Genomic DNA, 19372 nt, shown 5'->3' on the forward strand with positions numbered 1-19372 from the left:
GGAGTTTCAGCACAAAGTAACCAATTATGGAATTAAATTGATACCACATTCATTGTAATTTAGTCTGGTGGATTTCACGTTTTGGTAGTTTGAGGATAATGATTACCAGTATCGTGCCTCTGTTTTTTTACGTGTAATTGCCATTTCTGATACCTGGGAAGAATGAGCTGATCTCCCCCCCTCCCTCCCTCCTGTTCATTCATTCCATACTAGTATGTGTTCTTGTGGAGAAAGTTGTTTAAAGTGGTGTTTTGGAGTATCTGCTCCATAAATGTCATTTTTCTTGATGAATTGTGTTATTCAGAAAACATATGTCAAATATTTTTTTATGAGAAGCTTAATTGTGTTGAATGGAATAGCATATATATATATATATATATATGTGTATATATATATGTGTGTATATATATATGTATATATATATATATGTATATATATATATATGCTGAATCTTTTGATAAGTAATTTGAAGTGAAATGGTTAAGGTTTTTCTTTAAAAATTTTTTTATGCCTTGGATCTTTTCAGTTTTATTGAGATGTAATTGACATATATGATTGAGTAAGTTTGTGTACAACATAATGTTTTGACTTAACATATAACGTGAAATGATTACCACAGTAAGTTTAGTTATTATTCATTATCTCATGCTGTACATTACACCCTTAGTACTTATCTTGTAACTGGAAGTTTGTACCTTTTGGCCACCCTTATCCATTGGCCTCCTCAGTCCACCTCTGTAACCACAAATCTAATCTCTTTCTATGAGTTTGGTTTTTTTTTTTTTTTTTTTGATTCCACATATAAGTAAGATCATACAGTATTTGTCTTTCTTTGACTTATTTTACTTAGGATAATGCCTTCAGAGTCTACCCGTGTTGTCGCAAATGGCAGGGTTTCCTTGTTTGTTTTTTAGCGTGTACCACAGCTTCTTTATCCATTCATCCATGGATGGAAGAGTTTTAAAAGTGATAGTTGCTTTATCGCATTGAATTAAATTTTGAATGCTTGATATTTAAAGTAGAATTTAAATTCTAAGCCAGTCTTAATGTGTATTTACCCTACAGTACTGCACAAGTTCATACTGATACTTCCAATTCAATTTTAGGACCACAGGGTTTTTATTTATTGCCTTCTGTCTTACCATGTGCATTTCCTTCCTTCAGTGCTTAGAATCTTGGTTCTCAAGGAGACTTTTGGACTGTTTTTTTTGTTTGTTTGTTTTTTGTAATGGAATGCTTTCATGGTAATTTGTTTAGGTTTTCTCTTTACTGGGGATATTTTTAGTAAATTGTATTTTTATAAAAATTGTCCATTTCTATATTTTCAACTTTATTTACAGAGTTGTTCAGATGATTTCTTATGATTTTTTGTCATTTTTGATTTTATATTCTAGTAGCTTCTCTATTGATCTCTGCTCCCCCCCGCCCCCCCAGAACAGTTTTGGGATTTATTTGTAGTTCTTCAGCTTTTCCAGTTTGTTAACTATTGGTTTTGTGAATTTGCTTCTTTTCACTTACTTTGTTTTAAAATTATGTGTAGAAGAGTCTTTTTGTTGTTTTGATTTTGTTATTTTTAGTTTCATTGAATTGTGGTCAGATAATGCTGTTTGTAGGTATGTTTGAAATTTATTAAAGATTTTTTGGTGGCCTAAGATGGGTGCTTGAAGAAGATATACTTTCTGTGTTTGGGGGTTTAGTATTTGATATATAAAATCTGTGAACACCTAAATGAGTATGGTTTAAATATTCTATACTCTTACTAATTTTTTATCCATTAGATTTTTATTGGACTGAGCAAGGTGTGTTCAGGTCTTCTATGTTTTTCTTGTATCAACTGTATTTTCTGGTTTATAAAAGTGTCTCTTTGTTATTGGGTGCATAAATATTAGAATTATCTTGCTAAATGTACATTTCAGTTATAAAGTGTCTGTCTCCTTTAATGCTTTTTAGTTTGAACGCTACCGTAGCAGTACACTTACTGATCATTTTCTTTTGCATTGTCTAATCTGCCGTTAATCCTATCAGTGTTTTTCATTTCAGATATTACTTTTTTTTATCTTTAGCAGTATCTTCTGTTTTTCCTTTGTGTTCCTATTTTCCCTTTCTTTAAACATATAGTTGGTTTAATTACCTTGTCTGCTAATTCTATCATAGCCATCATTTCTGGATATCTTTCTATAAAGATAGATTTTTTTTTTTTTTAATTTTTTTTTAAATTTTATTTATTTATTTATTTATGGCTGCGTTGGGTCTTCGTTTCTGTGCGAGGGCTTTCTCCAGTTGCGGCGAGCGGGGGCCACTCTTCATCGCTGTGCGCGGGCCTCTCACCGTCGCGGCCTCCCTCGTTGCGGAGCACAGGCCCCAGATGCGCAGGCTCAGTTGTTGTGGCTCACGGGCCCAGTCGCTCCGTGGCATGTGGGATCTTCCCAGACCAGGGCCCGAACCCGTGTCCCCTGCATCGGCAGGCAGACTCTCAACCACTGCGCCACCAGGGAAGCCCAAAGATAGATTTTTTTTTCTTGTTATTGGTAGCATTTTCCTGCAGCGCCCCCCCCTTTTTTGCATGACTGATAATTTTTGATTGCTGAAAATTATGAATTTCATTTTGTTGAGTGCTAGATTTTGTTGTTGGACTTTGCTTTGGGAAACAGTTAAATTGGAATTAGTTGGATCCTTTAAAGAAAAATTCCATGGGAAAATTTACACAAGTAAAACTTTCAATTTAGTGAAAATCCTGTAGTGTTAAAATTGAGTTGGCAGGGACTTCCCTGGTGGTCCAGTGGTTAAGACTCTCTGCTCCTAATGCAGGGGACCTGGGTTTGATCCATGGTCAGGGAACTAGATCCTGCATGCTGCAATGAAGACCCGGTGCAGCCAAATAAATAAATAAATATTTTAAATAAAATAAAATAGACACGTGTCTGTCTGGTAAAAAATTAAAAAAAAAATTGAATTGACGTGCAGACTTTTACTTCTGGCTGTGATGGACTAACAGGCAACCAGATAACCACATTTACCCACTCATCTGAGAAATCTAAAAAGCCAGGCAAAATGTATGAAACAGGCTTTTAGATACTGGTTGACAGGAGGTGGTCAATGTTATAAATGCCCCAGCTCATTGCTTGAAGAAAATTAATAGGTTACAGCACAGGGAGGGTGAGTTCAAGCATAGTCTGGTGGTCTTACTAAAAGTTAAGGAGACAACTGAAAATTTGAAAAGGTCGAAGTAGGTAGAATTTGTGGGGCAAAGTATTATAGTAGGAAACTTGGCAGGAGAGAGAACTCAAAAGGGTCCACTCAAGGCTTTGACTTAGGACTGACCTGCACGCGCGCATTTGGAAGCGACTGAAGCCAGGGAATAGAACCACCAGAAAGGAGTAGGTGAAACAATTCCAAAGATTTACATAGGACTAGGAAAAGTCTTTGTTTCCATCAGCCTCAGTGGAAAGACCATCTAATAGATGGAGCACCGGCAGTAAATGGGGTATAGGCAAAGTCTTCAAAAGGATTAGCTCCAATTAGTGGGGCAAAAATTAACTCTAGACTACAAGCTTTTCTGGACCCACCCTAACAAAGATTTTTGTAAGTTTGGTAGGTGAGTAGTTCCAGTATTTTAATTTGTGCTTCTCTTGTTATGAGAGTAGCAGGGCATCTTTTCCTGTTTAATAGTTAATTTTTTAATGGACTGACTAGAAAATGTTGGTCACTGGTCTTTTTCTTTCTTTTTTCTTTTGGCTGCACTATGCAGCATGTGGGATCTTAGTTCCCTGACCAGGGGTTGAACCTACAATCCCTGCAGTGGAAGCGCGGAGTCTTAACTGCTGTGCCGCCAGGGAAGTCTCATTGGTCTTTCTCTTTCCTCCTGGCTGTTAGGAACTGTTTGAGAATGTATTTATCTGCCTCACACTTGATATTTTGGGTATGGCTTTCATGATTCAAAATACTTTTTCCCTCAGCACTTTGATTGCTATTTTGTTGTGTTATAGCAGGAGATCTTTAAGAAGTTTGATGCATTCTGATTCTTTTCCTTCCTTTACAGGAGTGTTCTCTTTTTAATTTCTCCTGAAGTTGCTATTTATCTTTGGGGTTCTGAAAATTCCATTTCGCTAGTTATTTCTTGAATTATTTGTTTCCTTTGTGTTCGTGGTTTTTAGTGGTCTCTCTCCTATTGCCACTTTTCCTTAAAATGTTTGATTATTATTTCATATTCAAGAATGAGGTGATAAAAAGCTGTTTGGGACTTTTGTGTATGTGAGCAGTGTTTATTGAATGACTGTTATGTTGAAAGACTCTGAAAAGCCAAATATCTTTGTCGTGTCAGCGCTCATGTTAGCTCTTTATTTGGAGAATCTACCCCGATTCCTTTTTTTGTTTTTTTGCGTGATAGTTAGATACTCTTGTGTGCATTCATATACCAGACAGCAAGCAGTTCTCCAATTTTTTGTGGACACACTTAACTGGGTGTTCTACAGTTGAATTCAGTTAGGATTTTCTGACACCAATTACCTGGAGTTAGTATAGACCCTTTAGTATAGACCCTGCAGGTTAAGGGCTCAGTCCCATAGGACTGCCCTTCTGCCCCCAATTCAGATACCAACCTCAAGTAGTAGATTCCCAGGTTACCCACACTTCTGTCTGATTTGGCTGCAAATTGGAGATTCCCATGCCCGCAAAACCCTCCTCCATCCTTAGGTTCCATATTTTGCTGTAATGGTTTACAGAATACAAGGAAACACCACTGTTACTGGTTTATTCTAAAGGATATGCTAGAGGGCACGACTGAACAGCCAAATGAAGAGGTACATAGGGTGAGGTCTGGAAGGGTCCCTGTGGAGTTTGGGGTGTACCACAACTTGGAAGCTCTCTGTACCCCTTCCTTTAGGGTTTTTACAGAGGTTCTAGTACCTGGGCATGAATGGTTAAATCACTGACTTTCAGTGATTCACTCCAAGTTACCAAATAGTTCCTGGGAACTTTGTTCCTGGTTTTCTGTTCAAAAAAGGTTTGCATTTGAATGTTTTATTAATTGTAACACACATGCACTAATGTGCACAGATTTTAAATATACAGCTTGATAAATTCTCACAAAATGAACACACGATGTTAACACCATTTACTAGCATCCCCAAATCTTCTTTGTGTCCCCCTCATTTCCTAACTTTGAAATGTTTTTCATCTTTGGTTTCTCAGCCTCCTTAGCTCTCCACATCCAGTCATCTACTATCACTCACCTGTAGATTGTTTCTGCAGTCTCCCTCTCTCTGCCATTTTTTCCCCACTCCATATCCATTGTTACTACCCCCTTATTTTTATTTTTATTTTTTTAAGTTTTTTCTTTAATTGAAGTGTAGTTGTTTACATCCTTGTTGTTTATCTATTTTATATATGGTGTTGTGCATCTGTTAATGCCATACTCCCAATTTATCCTTCCCCACCTGCCTTTGGTAACCCTAAGTTTGTTTTCTATGTGAGTCTGTTTCTGTTATATAATAAGTTCATTTGTACTGTTTTTTTAGATTCTACATATAAGAGATATAAGATAATATTTGTCATTCTCTGACATATCACTTAGTATGATAATCCCAGGTCCAACCACGTTGCTGCAAATGGCATTATTTCATTCTTTCTTATGGCCGAGTAATATTCCATTGTGTGTGTGTGTGTGTGTGTGTGTGTGTGTGTGTGCGCACGCATCTCCTTTATCCTTTCATCTGTTGATGGACATTTAGGTTGCTTCCATATCCTGGCTATTGTAAATAGTGCTCCTGTGAACATTGGGGTGCATGTATCTTTTCGAATTAGAGTGTTCGTGTTTTCTGGATATATGCCCAGGAGAGGGATTGCTGGATCATATGGTAACTCTTTTTAGTTTTTAAAGGAACCTCCACACTGTTTCCACAGTGGCTGCACCAATTTACATTCCCAGCATCAGTGTAGGAGGGTTCACTTTTCTCCATACCTTCTCCAGCGTTTATTATTTGTAGACACTCTGATGATGGCCATTCTGATCAGGTGAGGGGATACCTCATTGTAGTTTTCATTTGCATTTCTCCTAACACTTAATGATGTTGAGCATCTTTTCATGTGCCTGTTGGCTGTCCGTATATCTTCTTTGGAGAAAAACTTATTTAGGTCTTCTGCCCATTTTTTGTTTGGGTTGTTTGTTTGTTTTTTTTTTTTGTTATTGAGTTGTGTGAGCTGTTTGTATATTTTGGAAATTAAGCTCTTGTTGGTCATATTGTTTGCAAGTATTTTCTCCCAGTCCATAGGTTGTCTTTATGGTTTCCTTTGCTGTGCAGAAGCTTATAAGTTTAATTAGGTCCCCTTTGTTTATTTTTGCTTTTATTTCTGTTGCCTTGGGAGACTGATCTAAGAAAATATTGGTACAATTTATGTCAGAATGTTTTGCCTATGTTCTCTTCTAGGAGTTTTATGGTGTTATGTCTTATATTTAGCCATTTTGAGTTTATTTTTGTGTATGGTGTGAGGGAGTGTTCCAACTTTATTGAATTGCCTGTATTACTCCCTTACTCTTGCTCTCTTTACTTCCATTTTTTATAAGAGAGCGTTGAGTTTGGCTTTTATATTGTAGTTTTTAGAAAGTTGAGGGAAGTTCTTTTCCATTGGAATTGAACTCATGAATAGTCCTTTAAAAATATTAAGTAATGAAACTTTTGAAAACATTTGTTATGAATGGGTGGTAATGGGAACTAAAGTTCTAGATTTTAATACCTTTTCCTCTCCAGGTGATTTACTGAATCATCCCCACCCCCTTTATTTTACAGCAAGCTACCAGATTTATTTTCTGAAAACGCATTTCCACACATGTAATTGCAACTTTAAAACTTCTGAGTACTTCCCTTGCCTGCTGAATGTAGTTCAGATTTCTTATTCCTGTGTGCTGTTCAAAGCACGCTGCTTACTGTCCCCAGAGTATTTTCTCTACTCGGTTTTAGATATACCTGGCATATTAAGTGGTGTTTGGTTGACCTGTTCATTACTGGCTTGATGTGTTGAGAGTATAGTGACTAGATTCCTTAGTTCAGATATATTTGTAACATAATGGTTTAGTACCATTTAGAAAGGAAGCCCCCAATAGTTTTAAGAGACCTGTTCAGAGATGTTCCATGCTTACTCTAAATTCTTCACACAGAGTGACTGATTTCTTCAGATTTTTTATTTTTTAGAATTATGTTACTGGCCAAGGTGTGGGGGCAGGCGGGGAGAAACAGTGATAAATTCCATTTCCTTCCTGCATCAGTGCCGGAGAGGGTAATTTTGTTTTCTGCTTAATTGAAATAAAACATTAAGCATTATGGTTTTGTGTCTTGGGCTAAATAAAATAAGTTTGAACATATTAAATAAGAAAGACTATCCTTGAATCTTAAGGGACGGTAATTTAGAAGTTTCTTGTAGTATATAATATCCTGGTTTTTTAAAAAATCCAATTCTACATTATATGAGACATTGTCAGTTGTATCCAAGATATTTTTTCTTAACCATAGTCATATATACTTACGTTCTTTTTTGTTCATGTTGATATTCCAGCTGAACTGAGTCATCGCTGGGATTTTACATTGTTATAGCAGTGTTTTCTCACACACATGGTTTAAGAAAACACATAGGGTAAACCAGTCATCTCTTGCTGCAAGGTTATTTTACTTGATGGTAAGTTAAAATTTTTTATATTAAAACATACATGGATATATTATAGTATAATGCAGAAATTTCATAAGTTTGTAAAAAAATAGGACTTGAGGATGAGTTATTTTGATTACTTTCTGAAAATTCATTTTGGTGGGGCAGGAGAATGGATTTGTTATTAGCTTTAAGTAATTTCTGTGGGAAAGTTTGAGAAATATACTGGTAGTGAACAAAGAACATGGCTTTTGAGGTAGAAGAATCTGAGTTCATATTACTGGCTGTGTAGCTTAGCAGTAAATTATTTATCTCTTCTGATTCTGCCCACTTTTCAGAGAACATATCTAAGCTGATCCCAGCATATATATTTTTTTACGTGTATATGTTTACTCTATTTGAACCCTGATAACGTTGGCACTTTTCTTATGGTTAAGTGCTTCAGATAAATAATTTGCTTATACATTTTCTGATAAAGGATTTGAGGCAGCAACCTTGTTTTCCAGTTGTTAGCTTGTTAGCTGTTAGAAGGAAAACTGCCCTTGTATATTCAGTGTTTAGTACCTGTTTTTGCTTACATTGGCTATTTAGTAAATGAGTTGATTTGAATTAAATTTTATGCCATTTAGTCCATATTGTTTGCAGTATAATTCTGAATTAAAGTTTACCTTTACCAACCTTTAAAAAAAAAATCTCATTCAGGGATGACTTAAACTGTTTAGTTTTGTGAGGGAAAGAGAAGCTCAATGAGTAAAAATTTGTTTATAGAGTAAGACTTATTTTTTTGTAGTGGTGCATTTTATATGAAAATTAAGTCAGCTCATTATAAGTTTTGGAGTACTTCAGTTACGTTTTGTGTGTTAAATCTAAAAACTTGAGAATTGAAAGCATGCTGTTTCCAGTAATGTGTTTTTCTCCTTAAATAAAATTCTTTTTTGTAGGGGTGAAAGTAGCAATTTTCCATATGTAGCAATTTAACAAATAATAACAATTCTCATAACATTCCTCTTCTGTTTTTTTTTTTTATGATTTTTTTTTTCACATAAGTAAAGCATAGGAAGGTTCTGAACAGCTTAATGAGGTAAGCTGAGGGGGATAGGGGGGTCTAACAAAATTCCAGGTTAAAGCAAGCATTAATAATATGAAGCTTCTTAAAGGATGGAAATTTCTAATAGTCTAGATTTCTTGTGAATTTTGCTAATGTTGTTTTATATTTGAGAGAGTCTAATCTGTAATTTTGAGTTTGATAACAGAAGATACTGGACACTGTGTCATGACCAAAACTGCAAAAAATAGTAAAGTAATAGATTATTTTGCTTCCTTTAGAGGTCATGTTCCATAGGCAAGGATTTTTTTTCTTCTTGGTAAATATTTATTACAGTATTTACCATCTTTTCCTGATTATCATTACTTTAAGTGCTTGTTTAAGAACAGAATTCTAGGCCTTGCTTAAGACCTGTTGAATCAGACTCCATAGGGGAGGGGCCTCTTACTTTTTGTTAGGGAAGTCTGGAAATCACCTAGTGCTTACTAAATATTAATAAAACTTTATTAATGGTGTTGCAGTAGTGAAGCAAACAAAACTGAATGGAATAAAATGTCAAAGTATACTTTCAAAAGTTAAAAACATGACTCATAAAAATATAGAATGTGTCACAGCGTCATCATTTTAAAAAAATGATTTTTCTTGACTTGCATAACCTGATTCTTGAAGATTATGGGCCAGTTGTTTTAGTACATGTAATGTCTCTCAAGTTAGCTTTTCTCCTGTTTAGACAGGCTGTGCTTCTTTATCTTTGGTTAGGGTATTATAAAAGTGAAGTGGTGCTCTGTTTTGCTCATTGGCACACAATTTCAGTTTGTTCTGTTATTGATGATTCACTTTGATCTGTTGATTAAGGATTTCCCAGGCTATTTGCCAGGCCATTTCACTGCAAAACTGTAGTAACTTTTCTTTTTTTGAGGTTCTTAGAAATTGAATAAATAACCTCTTCCTCCTAAAATTTTTCAGTGTATGTATTCACCTCTCTGGATTCATATGCTTTATTCAAGGTGTTGTAATACAGCACTTTTATTTATTTTTATTGAGGCAAAAGTCACATTACATGAAATTGACCATTTTAAAACGTATAATTCACTGACATTTAGTACATTCACAATGATGTGAAATCACCAGCTTTACCAAGTTCCAGAACATTTTCATCACCCCAAAAGAAAAATCTGTATCCATTTAGCAACCAGTACCCATTCGTTCCTCCCTCCCAGCAGTCCCTGGTTGTCTCTGCTTCTTGTCTCTATGGATTTGTCTATCTTGGATATTTCATAAAAACTGGGATTTTGCAACATGTGATCTGGCTTCTGGATGTGTCTGGCTTCTTCTTCTTAGCATGTTTTCATGGTTAATCCTAATAGAATGTGTCTTTTTCCACTGAATACATACACAAGTTGTGTTGAGTATGATGTTAGCTGTGGTTTTTTTCATAGATGTTCTTTATCAGGTTGAGTGTTTTTATCATGAAAGGGTGTTAGATTCTGTCCAGTGCCTGTCTGCAGCAGCTGAGATGATCATATGGTATTTTTCCTTCATTTTGTTAATGTGGCATATTATTATTATTGAAAAATTTTTAAAAATTGAAGTACAGTTGATATACAGTGTCATGTTAGTTTCAGATGTACAGCATAGTGATTAAGTATACATACATATAAATATCCCTTTTCAGATTCTTTCCCTTATAGGTTATTACAAAATATTGAGTATAGTTCCCTGTGCTGTATATAGTAGGTCCTTGTTCATTACAGTGTGGCCTATTATTGATTGAGGATCCCTTTTATGCCACCAGTTGCCTTTGGCCTTTGGCTCCCTGCTTTGCATATTCTCTGCTTTTGACAGTTTGGTTATGTGTCTTGGTGTGAATCTTTTTGTGTTTATCTTTCTTGGAGTTTGGTTAGCTTCTTGGATAAGTATATTCTGTGTCTTTAGTTAATTTGATAAGTGTTTAGGCATTATTTCTTCAGAGACTCTTTCTGCCCCCCTCCTTTTCTCTGCTTCTGAAACTTTCATTATCTGTATGTTGGTATGCTTGATGGTGTCCCACAGGTCTTTTCGGCTTTGTTCAGTTTTCTTTTTCTTTTTTTTTTTCTTCCAGCTCCTTAGACTGATAATTTTAATTGACCTCTTCAAGTTCTCTGATTCTTCTTTTTGCTGGTTAAATCTGCTGTTGAAACTGTCTAGTGAAATTTTCATTTCAGTTATTGTACTTTTTGGCTCCAGAATTTGTTTGGTTCTTTGCTGTAATTCCTGTCTCTTTATTGATATTCTATTTGTTGAGACATTGTTCTCCTGGTTTCCTTTAGCTCTTTGTATTTAAGACAATTGATGTCTGTTCATCATCAGGGACAGTGTCTGCTAATATAACAACCTCCCCTCCACGTTGCTCCCCCACAGTGGGCCATACTTCATTGTTTCTTTGCACGCTTTGTAATTTTTGTTAGAAAATCGAACATTTTGAATATTGTAATTTGGAGACTCTAGGGATCAAATGTTTTTTTCCCCCATCCTTGGAGGTTGCTTGCTGTGGGTTGTGGTTTTGTGTTCATTTAGTGACTTTTCTAAACTATTTCTGAAAGTCTGTATTCTTTGTGTTGGTTAGTTTCTGAAGTCTCTGTCCCTTAGATTGCGATCACCTAGTGTTTTGTTGTTGTTGTTTGAGATAAATAACATTTTAATGAAATTTAAATTAATGCAAAAAAATCCATGATGAACAAAATATAAAAGTTATCAGGGTCAATATATTATCTTGTCTAAAGGTTGCAAATCCTTCACACATGGGCCAAGCCAGAAACCATCTTGGTGCTCACAGCACAGGTGAGACAGGTTGCAGCCTTTAGTAAGACTTTACTAAAGGTTCAGTGGTTACAAAAAGTAGTTTCAGTGCAATACAATAGCAGTTTTATTTCAGCTGTCCATGGATACTGCTGTTCTCCGAGCTCTTCAAACAAGAGCCATCTTTACCTTGTCAGCTAGTGTTTTGTTGCAGATGCATGCCTGGAGCCAAAAGGGAATAAAAATAAAGGGAAAGGAAAAAAATAAGAACTCTCCCACTTTTTTCTTATTATATCTGTGTTAGGGCATTTCTTTACACACTGTTTATAACTGTCTTAGCCTTCATGTACTGGTTTTGCTGAACCTAATGATCAGCCAGGGGTGAAAGCTTAGGACCTTCTCAGGTTTTTTTTTTTCCTGAGCATGCATCTTGCCCGGAGCGTTGGTGTGGTTTTCTAATTTCCCTTATAGGGCATGAGGGAGTTTGTTGGCAATGCCATAACTCTCCCCCACCCTCCACCCAATTCCCTCTCAGTCTTTTCTCCCAGGCTTTGGGTGTGCTATTGTTCACTGAATTGTAAACCTCTGTCCTTGGCAGGGGGCTCTGCATTTGCCTTAGAATGTTTTGGAGGATTGCTCTCCGCTTGACACATTTTCCTTCCCTGTTAGGCAAAACGAAGGCAAGTGCCTCTCCTTGGTCCTCACGTAGCCCCCAGACAGGTTTACACAGACAAACATAATTCTGTGAGAATAAGGTCTACTCTGCTCACTCTGGAACCAGAGACCAGAGCCCTACACTGGGTCTTCAAAACCTCCATTGTGCCCCGGAGAAGATGTGGGTCAAGGGCAAGTGAAAATGCCATAAAGCTTTACTATTATTTTAAAGTTTCCATTTTCTTGATTCAGTGCTACCCTAATTGTTGTAAACCTTTGACTTTTTCAGAGTTCTGATAAAGTTGGTTCTGACAGATTTTGCTTGATTTTTTGGTGTTTGTGTGGAGGGGTAGGCTCTTGGAGTTCTGTATTTCACCATTTGTGTTGATGTCCTTCCCATATATTTTCTCATTTTTAATGCTCAAATTGTCCCTGATTTGACCAATGGGAGCTCACTCAAGCTGGTTTCTGTGTCCTTTCGATATTTCCCAGTCGTTATTTGGACACTTCTTTGGTTTTTGCCACAACAAAATATTCCAGACTGACTTTGTCATCTTTTCCTAGCCCTGGAATCAGCTGTTCATTTCTCAAAAAAGCCCTGGTTTCTTTCACTGGAAAATGGTTTTTGGAAGACAAGACCTGGATGTTAAGTATGCTTGTTGCTATTGGAGTGTCACTATGCTCAGGCCTGGCCCGTTCAGTGCTCAGAGCTGGGGAAGAGGAGGGATATATATACATATACACACACACACACACACACACACACCCAGAAAATATTTATGATATATATGAATATTAGTATTTTATTAATATGTGACTTGTGTTAATCATACAACACATCATTCACTCTAGTTTTCATCCTTTCCATTATTAGTTCCCGTCTTCTTTAACAGTATGAAACTTATTAGCTTTCATCATTCTAAATATATTTATTTGATCGTTCTCCTTGTATATAACCAATTTTTTATTGTAGCCCCAGCTGCCACTTCCATGTGGATACCCTTCTCTCTCTGCTTAGTCTTATAACTCCTTATTCTAGCTGCTTCCTTTCTACTGCATGGATGCCTTCCTCTTTTTGGGCTCACTGCCCCATCTCTGGTTGTCCCTTCTTCATGGATGTCCTTTGTTGCTCTGCTTTGATGCTGACATCCTGTGCTGGGCCAGTTTCATGTGTTGATACCCTCTCATCCCTACTCTGGCTCTAACACTTAGTTTTAGACCCTTGGCTCCTTTGCTCTGCCCTGTATAATGGCTTTAGGCCTGAATTGGGAAGAAGACTACTTTTTAAAGGAAATCTGTTAATGTATTAAACTAAGCTTACTAAAGGAGTATTCCACAGGTTTACTATTAAGAGAACTAAAGATGACTATGAATAGTGGTCTTCTGATTCTTGCCTTCCTAATGAAGGAATGTTAGCTGTTTAATGTTGGAAAAACTTAACCTTATTTAAGGGTTGTTATAAAACTATTATGGTGGTGAAGGGTACTAGTTTTTTTTCTTTTTTTTAAAATAACTTTAACAGTTTTCAGGATGAATTTTATTAGGTAAGTAAGTAGTAGTTATCTTAATTTTAATGAAGAGAGGAAACTGAGACTCAGCCTAGTAACTGGTTGAGCTGATTTGAATCCAGGCCTGTTGGACTCTGAAGCCCATGTTCTATTTTTCTTTTTCTAAAAAATATTTTATTTATTTTTGGCTGCGTCAGGTCTTAGTTGTGGCATGTGGGATCTTTTGGTGTGGCACGCGGGCTCTCTAGTTCTGGTGCAGGCTCAGTAGTTGTGGTGTGTGGGCTTAGTTGCCCCGCAGCATGTGGGATCTTAGTTCCATGACCAGGGATCAAACCCTAGTCCCCTGCATTGGAAGGCAGATTCTTAACCACTGGACCACCAGGGAAGTCCCCCCCATGTTCTTTTTTAAACGATGATCTGTATTCTGCCTTTAGTTAGAATGCTTTAGCTATTGGTTGATTTGGGTGTTTTTGATAGGCTTCGTGACTTTTAAAGCTTATTTATCTGAAATATAAACCGTTATAAAGATGTAAGTTTGATGCTCATTCTTTGGCACAAATTTTGTGGATTCAGAAGTAAAACATTACCAGAAATAGGAAAGTCCCATCTATTTGTGTATTTCTTGCCAAAGTATATTAGTTTTCAATTCAAAGAACTATATTTGGGACTTATAAGTAGTTAGTGGTCTTTCTTTTTAAAGTCAGGCATGTACACTTAGAACGTATAGAGTTTAGATTTGGGTTATTTCAGAACCAGTGTTCCCCTGGTGGATTTTTATTGTCAGTGGTGAACAAGTTGTAAATTGGGTGAGATGAGAAATTAGGATTTTCATACTGGCAGCATTTTTCCCTCCCTCTCTCCCTCTTTCTCTCTCTTTCCTTCTTTCTTTCTACATTCTGAGGTATGTTAGGTTTCAACATGATGAAATTTTGGTCAGGGGGACTGGGAAATGGACACAGTTCAGCCTATAACATACAGGGAAAGGAAGATGGAATGAAATCAGATGGCATAAAGCACAGTTAAAAGGAAGTGGAGGGGGAAAGTGGCAGGGGTGGTGGTGGTGGGATGAATTGGGAGATTGGGATTGACATATAAACACTAATGTGTATAAAATAGATAACTAATAAGAACCTGCTGTATAAAAAATAAATAAAATTCAGAAATTCAAAGGAAAAAAAGAGAAAATGGATAGGGTGGAGCTTTTAAACTTTAATTTGCTTTTATATGTGTAGGGGGTAAAATTTCTTTTCTGCCTTCCTAGGTTCTCTGGCTGGGGCCCTGTAAATTAGACTGAGGAAAGACAGATTAACAAGAGAAAACAAACATAAGTTTATTAGCTTGTCCTCACACCTGGCAGTACTTAGAGATGAGTAACTCAAAGAGATGAGTAGAATTTGGGATCTCTATACCTAACTTCACAGGGAAAAAGGATACTTAATAGAAAAAGCAAATGACTTTTGAGAAAAGATAGATAACTGGGTCCTTAGGAGTTTGTGGCAATGTCTGGGTGTGGTGGTGCTGGATTTTATTTTATTTTATTTTTTGTCTCCCAAAAGGAGAAGATTAGAGTTGCTCCAGGGGACTGGATTAATAAATTCTTTTGGGAGGCTCTGCTTTGAGGTAGGTAAGAGATTTCAGGAACTCACATGCCTTCAGCTCAAAATTTTTCTCATGTCCAAGTGGCATATTTTGGGGATAGCATATCCTGATCCTTTCACACACTTGTGTAAATGTCCTAACTTAGCTAGTATTGCTCTTTACCTTTTTTCAGAACAGGAAGACCTATGCCATTGGCTGTCCATGCTTTATTCTTTAAGAACTCGATTTAAATTAGAATTCATAAGGACATTGCAGAAACAGAGACAGTAGTAGTGGTTTGCCTCCTAGGGATAAGTTTTAGAATATAACTTCTCATTTAACCATCATTTGGGATGAGACCCTGTATAAAATGAAAAAGCTTTAAATTATTGATTATTTTATTTAGGTCCTTTGGAGTTTTTGTGAATTTTTATTTGGAACAAGCTATAAAAATAATTTTTCATTCTCATTGAGTTATTGGACCTGTAATTTTAAGAGTTTCCAACAAAAAGTTTCTAAAAAGTTGTTGGAAAAGTAACATCCTATCACAGACACCTCAAAACAGTATTTAGCTTCATGTCAAAATAGATAATAAAAATTTTTATACATCCTAAAACACTTGAGTTTTCATTTTTATTTCAGAAGACTTTAAAATATAATGTATGGTGGTGGTAGAATTAGAGCTCAAAATGTCCAGATTTTTGTGTAGTTCATTTTGATTTAGGTACAGCCTTAAAATATTGCATTTGTTTCATAAGTGTTTTATTGGTATTGGTAAATTGTATCAGGGTTTTTTTTTTGTTTTTTGGGTTTTTTTCCTTAACCTTTCTTGTAATGAACCAGTACAGTTTGGGATAGAAGTAGAATGTTTCTGTAGTGTCTTGACAATTTTTAAAGTATTTTAGGAAATTGGTATTACGAATTCTGCCATGGCACTTACTTATATTTGAAAGAATTCTGAAAAAGGAAGATTAACAATGGTATTGATCATTTTGCTTTTTAAAGTTCCACTTTTGAGATTATTATGCAGTTGTAAATATGAAACATTTATTAGTAAACATGTAATAAGCTCTATATTGAAATGAGTACAGTTGCCCAGTTGGCTTCTCCCTCATTTTAAAAAACTATGAGTTTACTGTGTTTAGATTGGGCTGGCAACTTGAAATTTTTATTGATGCAATTGAGAGAGGCTTCCAAAAAGTTAAGTTTAGAATGCAAGAGCAGTGGATACCCATTGTGATGATTGTAATTTAAAAAAACCTTTTAATTATGGAAATTTTCAAACATATGTGTTAAGTAGAAAGACTATACACCTACTTGTACTAACATTTATAAACATATGGACAACCTTGTTTCAGTGACACCCGTATTCAGCATTCCCTGTTGTGTTTTTTTAAAGCAAATTCCAGATGTACTGATTTAATTGCAAAGACTTCTGTGTATGTCCTTTTATGTACAGATGACCCTTGAGCAGGGTGGGGGTTGGGGTGCTGTCCATCCATGCAGTTGAAAAGTCTGACTTGAAAAGTCAGATCTTTACAGTTGGCCTTCCACACGTGATGCTCCACATCCTTGGATCCAACCAACTTCAGGTTGTGAAGGGCTATAGTATGTATTTAGTGGAAAAAAAAAAAAATCCATGTGTAAGTGTACCCTCACAGTTCTAAACCTTGTTCTTTAAGGGGCCACTGTACCAGCATTGCACTAACAGTCATCACATCTAAAATGATTAGTAATTTCTTAAAGTCATTTAATATTCAGCTCATGTTCAAATTTTTGACTGTTTCATAATTTTCACTTTTTAAACTTGGTTGAGTAAGGATTTAAGTAAGGGCCACATGTTGTATTTGATTGCTCTGCCTATGAAAGCTATTTATTTGTTGAAGAAACCAGATCATTTGACTCGAAGAGTATCGTGTGATCTGCATTTGGTGGATTACTTCCTTCATTTGTCCTTTAATTTGTTTTTCTGTGTTGAATTTCCTGCAAATTGTTAGTTAAATCAGATTTCAGATTCTGTATAGGTTGGCCGCAAGAATAACTTGTGCTGTGTACATAGATAGTGCTGCATGCATCCTATTGTGTCACATCAGGAGACACTTGATAACTCATCTATTTGTGATAAGACTATTGTAATTAAAAATAAGCGTCATTGAGATAGTTTATTTATAATAAAATTATCCAGTTTTAAGTGCACAATTTGATGAGTTTTAGCAAGTGTATAGTTTGTATAATCATCACCACAATTAGGATAAATACTCAATTACCCTTGAAAATTTTTTCCTTCACTTTGTAGTCATTTCCGTCCTCCCCAGGCCCTTCACCTGCACTCTGCTGATCTAGTTTCTGTCACTGTATTTTTGCCTTTTCTAGAATTTCATTATAATTGAAATCTTGTAGTGGTCAGATCATTGTAATTTAAAAGGAGGTATAAGATAATTTGGGCCAGGAGCTGTATAGATCTAATGCCTTCTATTTTTATACGACAGGGACTTGCCATGAGGTGTTGAAGCCTTGTTTCGCTGAGTTGGAGAGACTGGACCTAAATGGCGCAGCATGACTTTGCTCCAGCCTGGCTTAATTTTCCTACCCCACCATCATCAACAAAGGTATTTTTCCTTGCATCTCTCTTTTCTTTTTGTCTTTCTGTCTGCCTCTGTTTAGTTCATGTTCTACACAGATGTAGCTAAACTAAAGCTTAATGTTTTTGTCGTAAAATACTTTTTATATTATTTTCTAAGTTATTTTATATTTAATCTGTTGGTTTTTATTATTTAAAAAGTCAATTTTCAATATACCATCAACATACTAGACCATTTTTTTCAAAAGTTGTCTTTTGAAAGCTCTGCATTTTAAAATTCAAACCAGGTAAGTACATTGCACGTTACTTTTGCATCTTACCTTTTCCTATACTATTCTTCTGATAACTTGCTTTACTTACTTTCCTATAGATAATGTTTTTAAAAAAAATCAGAAGTTTTTGAAGTCTTTTCTCATAACCGGAAGACTTCTTTTTCAAATAAATGAGACTGTGAATGGTATATTACTCAAATTTTAGGAGTTCTGAGAACTTTGCAGTGTTGTTACGTATCAGGTGACTCACTAATTTAAAAATGTTCATTTTACATAACCAAAACAGAACATGGTTTGTATAAGACTTGCTTGACATTGAAATTGTCACCCACTTACAAGGCATGCTAAGAGGGACCTTGAAATTGATTCGAATCAATCTGTCTGGCTCAATAGCTGTCTTCCACTTTGTTTTTTCCATAGTGCAAAGGAATCAAGAGGGGGTCTTGATCATCTGCTTGCCTGTTAATCAAGCTCTGCCATGCTAGGCATTCATCTAGGACCTTTTGGGGGTACAGGCAGTTCTTATAAAAGAGTTTACTAAAACAGCTCTTATAGGAACAATTTTACAATTTGGAAGGTTGTTCCCCAGTAAGGACTTGTCAAATCATAATATATTGAAAAAGCTGCATTGGAGAGAGAAAATTCTCCTAGACAGGGGAATTTTAAAGTTTGAAGATGGCTCTTAATGATCATGTGAACTGACTTTATTTTATACAGATGGTTCTCTGGAAGGTTAATTGACTGGCCTGTTTTCATGTAATTAGTGTGAGCCTAGACTAGAATCTAGGATGCATTTTCTATTCTGTAATATTTCCATAGGACTCATTTTGGAATTTCGTGAAATGATTGAACATTTCATTTCATAGACATAAAATGGGATCATAGTTGTTAGGAAATGTAGACTATTACTGAGAAGCAACTGAGATCACTTCTTAGTTACAGACTCTGCCCCCTTTCCTCTTCTGTTTAGGTCTCTGGAATTTGCTTCGCTGTTGCTGCTGTTGTTTGTGTCCACCCCCCACCCCCCAGGCTGCTCTCAGTTATGCTTTTCCTGGGTTCGTTTTTTTCCAGGCCTACTTCAGAGCCTGGATACATATGAGTTTCTTGCTCCTCCCTTTGTTTCCTTTTTCTCTTTAGTTCATTTTCTCTGAAATGAGTATAAGACTTGTTTTCATTTTTTTAAAATGTCTGTTTATGTACTTTGCCTGTTTTATTTATTTATTTTATTTATTTATTTATTTATGGCTGCATTGGGTCTTAGTTGCTGCACGCGGGCTTTCTCTAGTTGTGGTGAGCGGGGGCTACTCTTCATTGTGGT

The 19372-nt window shown here is 35.9% G+C and overlaps 1 protein-coding gene across 6 annotated transcripts in view; it reads left to right on the forward strand.

The window, feature by feature from the left end:
• The window catches only part of GPBP1 (GC-rich promoter binding protein 1), a 72486-nt gene that overhangs the window by 15979 nt on the left and 37135 nt on the right, over positions 1 to 19372 (forward strand). For 3 of the 6 annotated variants that reach the window (XM_059916402.1, XM_059916400.1, XM_059916406.1), the window contains one exon: positions 17691 to 17810. In XM_059916402.1, the coding sequence (XP_059772385.1) occupies positions 17748 to 17810 (63 nt within the window). In that variant the 5' untranslated portion in view covers positions 17691 to 17747. Of the gene's footprint in view, positions 1 to 7548; positions 7669 to 15179; positions 15244 to 17690; positions 17811 to 19372 lie in introns of all 6 variants that reach the window. The other 3 variants (XM_059916401.1, XM_059916405.1, XM_059916404.1) reach the window with 3 other exon arrangements.

Source organism: Balaenoptera ricei, chromosome 3, assembly GCF_028023285.1.
Source record: "Balaenoptera ricei isolate mBalRic1 chromosome 3, mBalRic1.hap2, whole genome shotgun sequence".
NCBI lineage: Eukaryota > Metazoa > Chordata > Mammalia > Artiodactyla > Balaenopteridae > Balaenoptera > Balaenoptera ricei.